Source organism: Lolium rigidum, chromosome 1 (assembly GCF_022539505.1).
Source record: "Lolium rigidum isolate FL_2022 chromosome 1, APGP_CSIRO_Lrig_0.1, whole genome shotgun sequence".
In the NCBI taxonomy this organism is placed as follows: domain Eukaryota; kingdom Viridiplantae; phylum Streptophyta; class Magnoliopsida; order Poales; family Poaceae; genus Lolium; species Lolium rigidum.
The window spans coordinates 92,680,272-92,692,240 of record NC_061508.1 but is presented as its reverse complement, the minus strand read 5'-3'; the positions used below and the strand labels follow the sequence as shown (position 1 = coordinate 92,692,240).

Below are 11,969 nucleotides of genomic sequence, written 5' to 3'. Positions count from 1 at the left end.
ATTGGGGATGCCTATGTCACCCACTCCGCCGTCCCTCCAGGCGAGCCAGCAGGCGTCGCCTAGTGCGGCCTTGGGCTTGGACGTCGACGTGGCGTCACCTCCTCCAGCTGGGGGCGTGGCTAGAGCCCCTCGCGTGGAGCCTGCTAGGGGAGGGTCTACTTCGTCTACCACCTCCCTAGGGCTGCAGTCACTTCGCGAACCTCGGGCGCCACCGCGGTCGCCCCCATTCGTCGAAGTACTCGACATGGGGTCGGCATAGATGGGACGATGGTGACAGATGAAGACTCCATGGCAAAGGCCATGCGTCGCAAGGTGGAGTCAAACCTTGACTTTTCAGGTACCGTTAATAATTCAAAGTCTTTTTTACCTTTCCCAACAATTCGTATGGCTTCTAAGTTGCATAATGTGGGGCTTTCGTTGGGTTCTTCTATTACTTCTATTGTTGTTTCGGCTAATGCTCTGAGACGTATGGAGTTTGATAGACTCAAATTTACTCCTACGCTTTCGAGTAAGTCAGATACCTCTTTTTCTGACGAGGGTGAGGAGGAAGCGTACACCGTCTCAGAAGGACAGCTTCTTTCACACCTTGTTGGAGAGGTGTCGGAGGTCGGTCTAGATGACACCGCTCTAGGCTCTTGTATTGAATTACAAGCGGCTGAGCGTAAATCAAGACTTTCATCCATTAAGCGTAACGCATGGCCTAATAAAAAGGCTAAAGTGTCTAAATCTCCAATTGTTTCCAAATGAATGGAATGTTTGAGAATAGCAGAGGTCTGTAAGACTTGGCTAAACACTTACTCATCGCTGAAAGCATTAGGGAACATGTTTTAGATTTTGTTGCTATCTCCGAGACGGGCAAACGGAACTATTCAACAAGTTTTCTAAATCTCCTGTCAGGCGGGGAAGACATTGCTTGGGTATCCCGTCCGCCTCGGGGGCGTTCTGGTGGCCTATTAGTTGGCATTCGAACTACAACCATGGAAATTTTGGATAATTCCTGAGGTGACTTTCATATTAAGCTTCACATCTGGAATAAGTCCGATAATTTCATATGGAGTTTGGTGTCTGTATATGGTGCTGCCCAGGATGTTCATAAACCTGCTTTTCTTCAGGAGTTGGTTAATCTAGCGAAGGATAATTAATCTGCACCCTATCATTATAGGCGGGGATTTTAATTTGCTGAGATACCCTCATGAGAAGAGTAGGGGCAGATTTGACATCCACTAGCCTTTCTTATTCAACGCTATCGTTGACAGCTTGGATTTGAGAGAGGTTTCAATGGGTCGAAGACAATTCACATGGGCGAATAGTCTCCCCGAGCCTACTTACGAGAAGTTGGATCGAGTACTGATGAACTCCGATTGGAAATTTAAATTCCCTCTAGTTTCAGTACGGGTTCTTCCTCAGATTGAAGCTTTGTCAGATCATGCTCCAATTCTGTTATCTACTGGTTCACCCTTGCCGCCCCGTAGACGTCCGTTCAAATTTGAACTTGGATGGCTTAACCGGGATGGCTTTTCGGATATGATTAAATTTATTTGGGACAAACCTGTTGCTGGTAGCACTCCAATCCAAAGGTGGAATAATAAATTACGCTCCATGTGTAGATACCTTGGAGGGTGGGCTAGGCAAATGGCGGAACATCTCAAAAAAGAGAAACTCACTCTATCATCATGTATTGATGAGTTAGAGGCTCTTGTTGAAGTACGTCCACTAACAACGCATGAGATTGAACTTAAAAGTCAATACAATGCAAAGTTGGTCGGATTACTTCGAGAGGAGGAACTCAAATGGTACCAGAGATCTAAATCTCAGTTCTTGTTAGAAAGAGATTCGAATATGAGATACTTTCATAGTATGGCCAATGGACGCCATAGAAAGAAACTCATTCATTCTCTGGAAGATGAGGGTCTGAAAGGTCACGAGCAATTAAAGTCCTATATTACTTCTTACTATAAAAGCCTCTTTGGTGCCCCGGAGGATTCTGATGTATCCATGGATGAATCCAGGATTGGTGATATCCCCCAAGTGTCTCCTGAAGAAAACACCATTCTTACTTAGCCTTATTCCAAGGAGGAGATAAGAAAAGCGGTATTTCAAATGGAACACAACAAGGCGCCAGGGCCCGATGGTTTCCCAGCTGAATTCTACCAAACCCTTAGGACATTATTAAATTTGATCTATTGGACCTGTTTGCCGAACTTCATAATGGCCAACTGGATCTGTTCCGTATCAATTTTGGTGAAATTATTCTTCTACCAAAGGTTACTGATGCGGAACGGATTCAACAATACAGACCAATATGCCTTCTAAATGTTTGTTTCAAGATTTTCACAAAAGTTGCTACTATTCGACTAAATTCAGTGGCAGATAAGGTGGTGCGTCCCTCTCAAACTGCTTTCATGCAAGGTAGAAACATCCTAGATGGGGTGGTAACCTTACATGAGACAATTCATGAGATGCATCGGAAAAAGTTGAATAGGGTAATCCTCAAGATCGACTTTGAAAAAGCCTATGATAAACTCAAGTGGTCCTTTCTTCAACAGAACCTTAGAATGAAAGGTTTTTCTGAGGATTGGCAAGCTCTAATTAATAACTTCGTTTTTGGTGAGAGTGTTGCCATTAAAGTCAATGATGACATTGGTAAATACTTTCAGACCGGAAAAGGGTTGAGGCAAGGTGATCCACTATCCCCAATATTATTTAACATTGTGGCGGATATGCTTGCAATTATTATAGAGCGCGCTAAGATCGATGGTCAAATTGAAGGTGTAGTCCCCCACTTAGTTGATGGCGGCTTATCCATCGTTCAGTACGCCGATGACACAATTCTATTTATGGATCATGACTTGGAAAAGGCAAGAAATCTAAACTTAATTCTTTCAGCATTCGAGCAGTTGTCCGGTCTTAAGATTAATTTCCATAAGAGTGAATTGTTTTGCTTCGGTGAAGCCATCGATGAAGCCAACTCATATGCTAAATTATTTGGCTGTGGGATTGCTTCAATTCCAATTAGCTACCTGGGCATTCCGATTCACTATCGGAGACTCACTTTGGCTGATTGGAAAATTGTTGAAGAAAGACTTCAAAAACGTCTTACTAGTTGGAAAGGTAAATTACTATACCTTGGTGGAAGAATAGTTCTCATTAATTCGGTACTCACAAACATGGTACTGCATATGATTTCTTTCTTCTAGTTAACAAAAGGAGTCTTGCATAGATTGGACTATTTCCGATCAAGATTCTTTTGGCAAGGGGATAAAAGAAGAAAAAATACCGGTTAACTAAATGTACTGTTGTATGTCGTCCAAATGAAGGTGGACTTGGTGTTCACGATCTTGAAGTTAAGAACAGAGCTTTGCTCGGTAAATGGCTAGCCAGGTTGTTAATAGAGGATGGGGTATGACAACAACTTTTGCGGAAAAAGTACGTTGGCTCAAAGGCGATATCCCAGGTTCTGTGGAAACCTGGAGATTCACACTTTTTGGCTGGCATAATGGCAACAAAGAAGTAGTTTTTCCCATTTGGGTCCTTCTCCATTAAGAATGGGGCGGAGATACGTTTCTGGGAGGATATATGGCTGGGAACAACCACTCTTCGTGAACAGTATCCGGCCTTGTACACTATTGTTCGTCACAAAGGGGATACTTTGCAGAAGGTGATGGAATCTTCTCCCCCCCTCTATGACGTTCAGGCGTGATCTTGTTGGTCCTCGGCTAGATTCCTGGAATGAAATGCTTCAGCGGTTAGGTTCTATCCAGTTGGTTCAGGGGACGGATGAATTCCGTTGGAGTCTCACCAAAAATGGCATATTTTCGGTTAGCTCCATGTACAAAGCTCTATGCCTAGCTACACAACCGGTTTTAAATAATAAATCCATCTGGAAGATGAAGATACCTCTCAAAACAAAGATCTTTGCATGGTATCTTCGTAGAGGTGTGATTCTTACTAAAGATAACCTTGTTAAGCGCTACTGGCAAGGCTGTATGAAATGTGTGTTTTGTCACGAGGAAGAGACAATAAAACACCTTTTCTTTGACTATCGTGTTGCTAGATCTATATTCTAGGTACAAAACGATTATCAGAGTGGGAGCGATTGCGGTTGCATGGTCGCTTTGCCTATGTAGGAATGACAAGGTTTTTAATGACAAAACTTCTTCTCTTATGCAGGTCATCTATCGGTGTACGGCTTTGCTCCGTTCATGGTCGCCACTTCAGCGTTTGGAGGATCGCGACCTCTTTATGGAGGTGTCTACACGATTGTAGAACACGGCCACGGAGTTTATTTCCCAACATGGGTGGCTGCATAGTAGGAGAATTGAAGCCAACGGAGTGCCATAGTAGTTGGCTTTTATCCTTTTTTATCGCATATTGATGGCTCCTAGACTTTGGAACGGCTGTGTGCATCCTGTTTATGCAGAGGCTAGGTGTAATACTTAAAACTTTTTGAGTAATAAAGCGCCCCTTATCGAAAAAAATGAGTTTTATGACTAATGGACTGATTTCCACTTTCAACAAATAGATCGAGGGCCCTCTCTACCTTCAACACAACTAAAGTGGCTGGCGAGATTTTAAATCCTTACCATTGCCTTGGAAGCAGATTACCAAGGCAATTTCAAAATGTTTTGCTAAAAATGAGGTGGTGCGTCGAATATCTGTTTTATTTGCTTAAACCATATTGCTGAATCTTTCTCGCTCATAGGAGTAAGTAAGCACTGATAAATCTTCGAAAAATAGAGGCGTCACCTGGGCAGATGCGAGAGCGCATTAAGGAGAGAGGCAGATTGTAGATTTTTTTTAGATAAAGGAGCAATCGCCCCATCCTCTACATCAATTGATGCACACGGCCTCTTTATTAAAACTCACAAAGTCTGAAGTGCAAGTATAAAAATCACATAAAGTACAGTCATAAACCCGACATGGTTGCAACATGAATCAACCAACGGAACAAAAGACACCTAAATAGGCTAACCATACTCTATCCTATTACTGTGTCGCCACCCAGTAGCCCGGTAGTAGAAATCCTGAGTAACCACCAGCAGCTTGTGGCAGCCAGTATCCATATCCTTGCGCTGATCCTCCGGTAGCAGGAAAGCCCATAACTGTATCCAATGCACAGCCCGATGAATAACCTGCAAAAAGTTAGTACCCTTCTGATTATTAAAAATCATATCATTTCTGGTATTCCATATTGTCCAGCATATAGCAGATATACCAATTCTAATTCTATATTTATATTTTTTTTCGGAACTCCATACAACCAGTTCCCAAACATATTATTAATACTCGTGGGTGGCGGCATATTATAGGCAAAGTAAATCATCCTCCAAATGATAGTAGGAAAAGGGCATGCAAGGAATAAATGATCGACGGTTTTATTTGTATCACAGAAACAACACTTTTGAGACCCTGTCCACCTACGTTTGGCCAAATTGTCCTTAGTAAGTAAAACCTTATTGTTAAGAAACCACATGAAAAAAAATTTCTTTAAAGGAATTTTAAGTTTCCATAAATATTTGCAGAGGAATCTAGTATGACCATTCATATAGTCAAGGTACATAGACTTAACTGTGCCATACAAATTTATCAGGTTCGTCAGTAAGGTTGATAGTAATGAGATGTTGACACAAACGTAACCACTCAAGATATTTGTGATCATTTAAGCCTCTCCTGAATGTAATATTCAACGGGGTATTAGCCAATACAGTGGAAACCAAAACATCTCTATGCTGAACAATATTATAAAGAGAGGGATATTGTTGTGATAGAGGGACATCCCCTAACCAGACATATTCCCAAAAACGAACCAAACTACCATCACCAACTTTGAAGAATCCTCTACTAAAAAAATCAGATTTCACTTTCATAAGACCTTTCCAAAATGGTGAATCTGTAGGTTTAGCCTCAACTTGCGCCAGAGTTTTAGAGTGTCGGTACTTATTATGTAGAATTTCTTGCCACATACCTTGTTCAGTAAGAAGTTTGAATAACCATTTACTAAGTAAGCATTTGTTCTTTAATTTCAGAACTTCAATGCCTAGTCCCCCCGATCTTTGGGCCTACAAATCATGTTCCATTTAGAGAGCATGTATCTTTTCTTTTGTTCATCAGATTGCCAGAAAAAATTAGATCTATAAAAATCTAATCTTTTCCTAACCCCCACTGGGATTTCCATGAAAGATAACATAAATATTGGTAAACTTGTTAACACCGAATTAATGAGAACTAGCCGACCCCCATAAGAAAGCATTTTACTACGCCAGCATCCTAATTTTGAAGCAAAACAACTTTCAACCGGATTCCATTCAGCATTTCTCAACATTCTGTGATGGATGGGAATTCCAAGATATTTAAAAGGTAGAGCTCCTGATTCACAACCAAAAATTTGCATATATTATTGTTCAATATCCTTTGCTCTACCAAAACAAAAGATTTCGCTCTTATGAAAGTTAATTTTCAAACCAGAGAGTAGCTCAAAAATACATAGAATTCATATTCAGTGCTTTGGCAATGTCATGCTCCATAAATAAAATTGTCATCAGCATATTGTAGGATTGAAATGCCACCGTCAACTAGATGAGATAACAGACCACCTATTTCACCCACTTCCTTAGCTCTAGCAATAAGAATAGCTAGCATATCCGCAACAATGTTGAAAAGAATCGGAGATAAAGGATCACCCTATCTCAAACCTTTCCTAGTTTGGAAATTATGGCCAATGTCATCATTCACCCTGATTCCCACACTCCCTCCTTGTACATATTGTTTAATTCGATTACACCAGATTTCATCAAACCCCTTCATACGCAAAACTTGTAGTAAAAATGGCCAATTAACCTTATCATACGCCTTCTCAAAGTCAATTTTGAAAAGAACACCATCTAATTTTTTCCTATGCAATTCATGTACAGACTCATGAAGCACGACCACTCCCTCTAGAACAGGTTTGCCCGGCATGAATGCAATCTGAGTAGGTTTAATGACATTACGAGCTACATCAGCAATACGAATGGTGGCAACTTTAGTGAAAATTTTAAAAACCACATTGAGTAGGCAAATAGGACGATACTGTTGAATTTGTGTCGCATTATCTTTTTTCGGCAGTAGAGTAATAACCCCAAAATTATTCACCTCTTTGGAAGGAGCTAAAAAGCGCGTCAAGTCCAATTTTATTACTTCCCAAAAAGTTGTAACTACGATTATAACTTAGCTTTCGCCTTCTGCCCGAGTACATGCATGTTCTAGCAAAGACAATAATACTTCATGATCTCCTCTTGAACATTAAAATATGTTGATCTCCTTTTGAATAGTTAAAATATGTTCGCAAAACAGTTTACCAGCATATTTGTTATTTTCAGAGTTTGCGCACTGTAGTGCCACCAATACAAAAGGACACTGTGAAACAGTTTCAAAATTAAGCATGTCACTTGAGCAGCCGTATATGTTGAAATAAGCGCAAATGCACAATGATGAGAAACAAGCCCGAAAAGAGATGGGTTCCCATTGCTTGAAATATTTAGAATGAAATTAATTTCATAAATTTTCAGCAGAAATGCAAGCGCTAGATAATTGCTCAAAGCATACATAGAAAGCCATACATAAATCACCATTATTAGGCAAAAGATGGGCATAGTGAAGCTCAACTACAACATCAATCCTCTGATTTATTTGGGACATTCAGCACCTAATTATACGCTTCAATTCCTTCCGCCACGCATGGAGATGACAATGCTAGTAACCGCTGCAGGGCAGCTTGCCTCCAGCTGCCTATACCCCTCCGTCGCCACCACAGCATCAAGGATTGCGGGAGTGCTCACGATAAATTCCACGCACTTAGCCTTGAGGTGCAAGCAGCTGTGCTTCTCAGCCAGAGCCAATATCATCGCGGCCGTGTCGACGGTGATGCCAGCAGAAAGCTTTATTTCACAAATCAGCTTCAGCCTGTCCAGCCCATACCTGTCAGCAGTCGCAAGGAGATGCTGAGCCCATGACATCACCACGGCCTTCACCTCCTGATCAAGTTCAGGCACAGTGTCGGTGTAGACGAAGTGCAGCATGGCCTTGAAGGCTGCCGGCGCAACACCCCGCACCTGGACACGTCCAGAGCTCGTCTCCCTCATGTGCCCAAAGAACTCCGCCATGAGCACAGGGGACCTTGCAGCGAGTATGGCCTTGTGAGCAGGAAATGCCTCACCGGCCACAACGAATGTGACATCCGCTCCAGTCCCAGCACGCAGGAGCTCACCGAGGTGCTGATCCAAGTTGGAGGATGGCATGGGCAGCACCTGGCTCACCGGGACCGTGGGCACCGGCATGTCCTTGAGCACCGTGATCGTGCACTCCACGGTCAGAGTATCATTCCAGAGGTAGCCTGACGCTGGTAGATCACGCGACGGCAAAAGAAAAACGAAGACTGGAGATGAGAAGCCTTTGCGACCACTGAATGTTTCAGCCTGGCTCTTCTGTTGGGATGCTGGAAGCGACCCTCGAGGATCTACCAAACGGGCCCCTAGATTCGCCATCACGACGTTCGTACGGCCTTTGCTGAGAAGGTTGAGCGCCGCTGCTACCCACGGAACTTCATCCATGGGAACGCGTACCCTTGCAGGATAGACGCTGACTTCCCACTCGTACCCATCGACGCTCCATCTGGATTTGATGGAATCTTCCTCACCCATGGCCGTAGTCGCGCTGTAGCCATCGATCCTGAGCGTCCGCACCGCGTGCGCAGCTTCCGTGAGGTTTGTTGTCATCGCCAAGGCTGGAGGGTGGAGAGCAGAATGCGTGGGGAAGGATCAGGGCGAGAAGACATCGCGGTGGAGCAGGGCGATTTATACTGCATGGTGGCGACTCCTCGGATAGAGAGACTAGAGAATCATTCATTCACGGGCGTTGGAAACTGAAACGCTATTACTCCAATAGGTAATCGATCAGTCAATGCAGAATACCAAAAATCACCTTCGCGGTCTACTCCTCACCACCTATTAACTGCTCCGATCTTTGGCCTTCACGACGAATCGTAGTAGCGGCCCCCATGCTGTTTTGGTGAGGATATGAGGCAATGGCCGAAGGGGTTTGCTGGGGAAGTGAGGTGAATTTTTTGGGTTCAGAAAAGCTTAACCAGTAGTAGCTCTTACGGACGACCTTCAGTGATGGTAACTGGATGCGTGTTTTCAGTGGCCGGCCAAAGTCAGGTAAGCATAGAACATGGGGTCCAAGAAATCGAGAACACACTCAATCAGATAGAGGCAGCATGAAATATTACTATTTTCGTTCCAAATCTTAAGGCTTATATTATTATTTTTTAAATTAAACTATATCAAGTTTAACTAAATTTTTACCAAAAATCATTAACCAGCAAAATACAAAATCAATATCAATATCATTCTATAGATAATAAAATATATTTTTATATGGTAAATATTATATTTGTTGATCGATTCTTTTAAAAGTATGATTAAACTTTACTTTGTATGATTTTTTTTAAATAAACCTTAACTTTTATGATGAAGGTAGTATCATACGACTGGCTTGTGCATGTCCATGCACTGGTGTATTCTCTCCTTCTTTAAATAAGAGTACTTTCAAAGCTCGTAAACTTTAAACAACTTTATATGAAAATGTAGTACTTATATATGAGTAGTAACAAAATATATGACATTAAATTCGTACTTATATAAAACTGCATATAAATACGGATCTAGTGATACTACTCATGCGAATGGATCGCTATCCATGCAGCCATATCGAGCCAAATCTTTAGACATTGTATCCCTAAAATATCTTTTACCGCTTCCATGTTCCATCCATGTTAAATTTAGTCGTCCTCTCTCCTTGCTTTTAGTTTTTCATACTCATCAAAATTTCATTGTTAACTTATACTTCTGGGAAGGTTTTATTGGATATGACCAAACCACCTTAGTTAATGTTGAATTAACTTCTCATCGACCGATGCCACATCTACCATAGTATGACGTTTTAGGCTAGTCATAGGGGCTACCCTAGCTAGCGGTCAATTGCTCAAAGCAAATTGAGCGGTCAGTTTAGGACATAATTTTTTCCATTTTAGGCACGTTTTGGACTGTAGTACATCCTATTTCGGGAAAGTTCTGCATGCATGCGAAAGGGAACAAATCTGATGACGTAAGCGAGAATCTTTCTGAATTTGAAAATTTAAAACGTTTTATCTCATAAACGACAACTCCGATTTAAGATCTGTTTTCACCTATGAGCCGGTCTCGTCGAGATCTTCAAAACTAGCACCCATGTTAATATGTTTCGACGACTTTTTTTCGGACTAAAAGTTATCAACTCTCTCTATTTGAATAATCAACCCTCTGTACTTGAGTGATCAACGGCAACCCCTAAAGTTAATTTTATTTAAAATATTTTGATGAATTTTTTAGCTCACATGTTATTAGCCGATATTTTCTTTTCTAACAATTGTTTAACAAAATTTTCTATTTATGAAAAAGTTGCATGCATTCCCTACGAGACAAAAAAGAATGATGTCAGCGAGAATCTTTCTTAATTCTAAAATTCAAAATGTTTTACCTCCCAAATGATAACTTCAATTTAACATACGTTTTCACTAATGAACTCGTCTCGACGAGATCTTCAAAACTAGCACCCATGTTAATATGTTTCGACAATTTTTTTTGGCTAAATGTTATCAACCCTGAAATACGTCATTTACCAACCGTAAATTTAAAAACTTATCAACGCAAAAAAAGCTAATTTCATATCGAATATTTTAACGAATATTTTTTAGTTTACAAGCTATCAACCCGGTGCCTCGTTATTTATCAACGGTAAATATATATAACTACCAACCCTAAAAAGCTAATTTTATTTAGAATATTTTAGCGATTTTTTTAGTTTACAAGCTATCAACCCGGTGTCCCATTATTTATGAACGGTAAAAATAAATAACTACCAATCCTAAAAAGCTAATTTCATTTAGAATATTTTATCGACTCTTTTTAGTTTAGAAGCTATCAACGCGCTGCCCGTTATTTATCAACGGTAAATATAAATACCTATCAACTTTAAAAAGCACATTTTATTTAGAATATTTTAGGAACTCTTTTCTAGTTTAGAAGCTATCAACCCGCTGCCCTGTTTTTATCAACGATAATTATAAATAATTATCAATCCTAAAAAGTTAATTTCACTAGAATATTTTAGCGACCATTTTTTAGTTTACAAGCTATCAACTCGGTGCCCCGTTATTTATCAATGGTAAATATAAATAACTACCAACCATAAAAAATTATTTCTTTTAGAATATTTTAGCGAATCTTTTTAGTTTACAAGCTATCAACCCGGTGTCTCGTTATTTATCAATGGTACAAAAAAATAATTACTAACCCTAAAAAATATTTCATTTAGAATATTTTAGCGATCTTTTTTAGTTTACAAGCTATCAACCCGGTGACCCATAAATTTATCGATGGTAAATATAAATAACTACCAATTCTAAAGTTAATTTAATTTAGAATATTTTAGCGACTCTTTTTTGTTTACAAGTTATCAACCCGGTGGCCCCGTTATTTATCAACAGTAAAAATAAATAACTATCAGCCTGATGACCTGCTATTTATCAATGGTAAATATAAACAAATATAAACCATAAAAATTATTTCATTAAAATATTTTCGATTTTTTTTTAGTTTACAAGCTATCAATCCGGTGCCCCGTTATGCATCAACTGTAAATATAAATAACTACCAACCTTAAAATTATTTCATTTAGAATATTTTAACGACTCTTTTTTAGAATATTTTAGCAACTTTTGTTAGCTTACAACTTAAAACAATACTTAATTTGAGTAGCAAATGGTAGTTCATTTGAGTTGCAAGTTAATCTCCCACCCGTTATTCCCCCTTTAAAAAACACTTGCCCGAAAAAGGGAATTATAAACATGAATTACCGTACGGAAATAAAACCCAAAAGGGAATTGCAAAAAG

At 40.2% G+C, this 11,969-nt stretch overlaps 1 protein-coding gene across 1 annotated transcript; it reads right to left on the bottom strand.

The window, feature by feature from the left end:
• Window positions 1–7,697: 7,697 nt before the first annotated feature.
• Window positions 7,698–8,753, bottom strand: LOC124649042 (BTB/POZ and MATH domain-containing protein 2-like). The gene has a single exon (XM_047188728.1). It carries the CDS (start codon window positions 8,751–8,753, stop codon window positions 7,698–7,700), a length of 1,056 nt encoding a protein of 351 aa, XP_047044684.1.
• Window positions 8,754–11,969: the final 3,216 nt, after the last annotated feature.

What these genes read in the sequence shown, in the direction of transcription:
- LOC124649042 (XM_047188728.1), bottom strand. Translation starts at nt 8,753, where the DNA reads ATGACAACAAACCTCACGGAAGCTGCGCACGCGGTGCGGACGCTCAGG.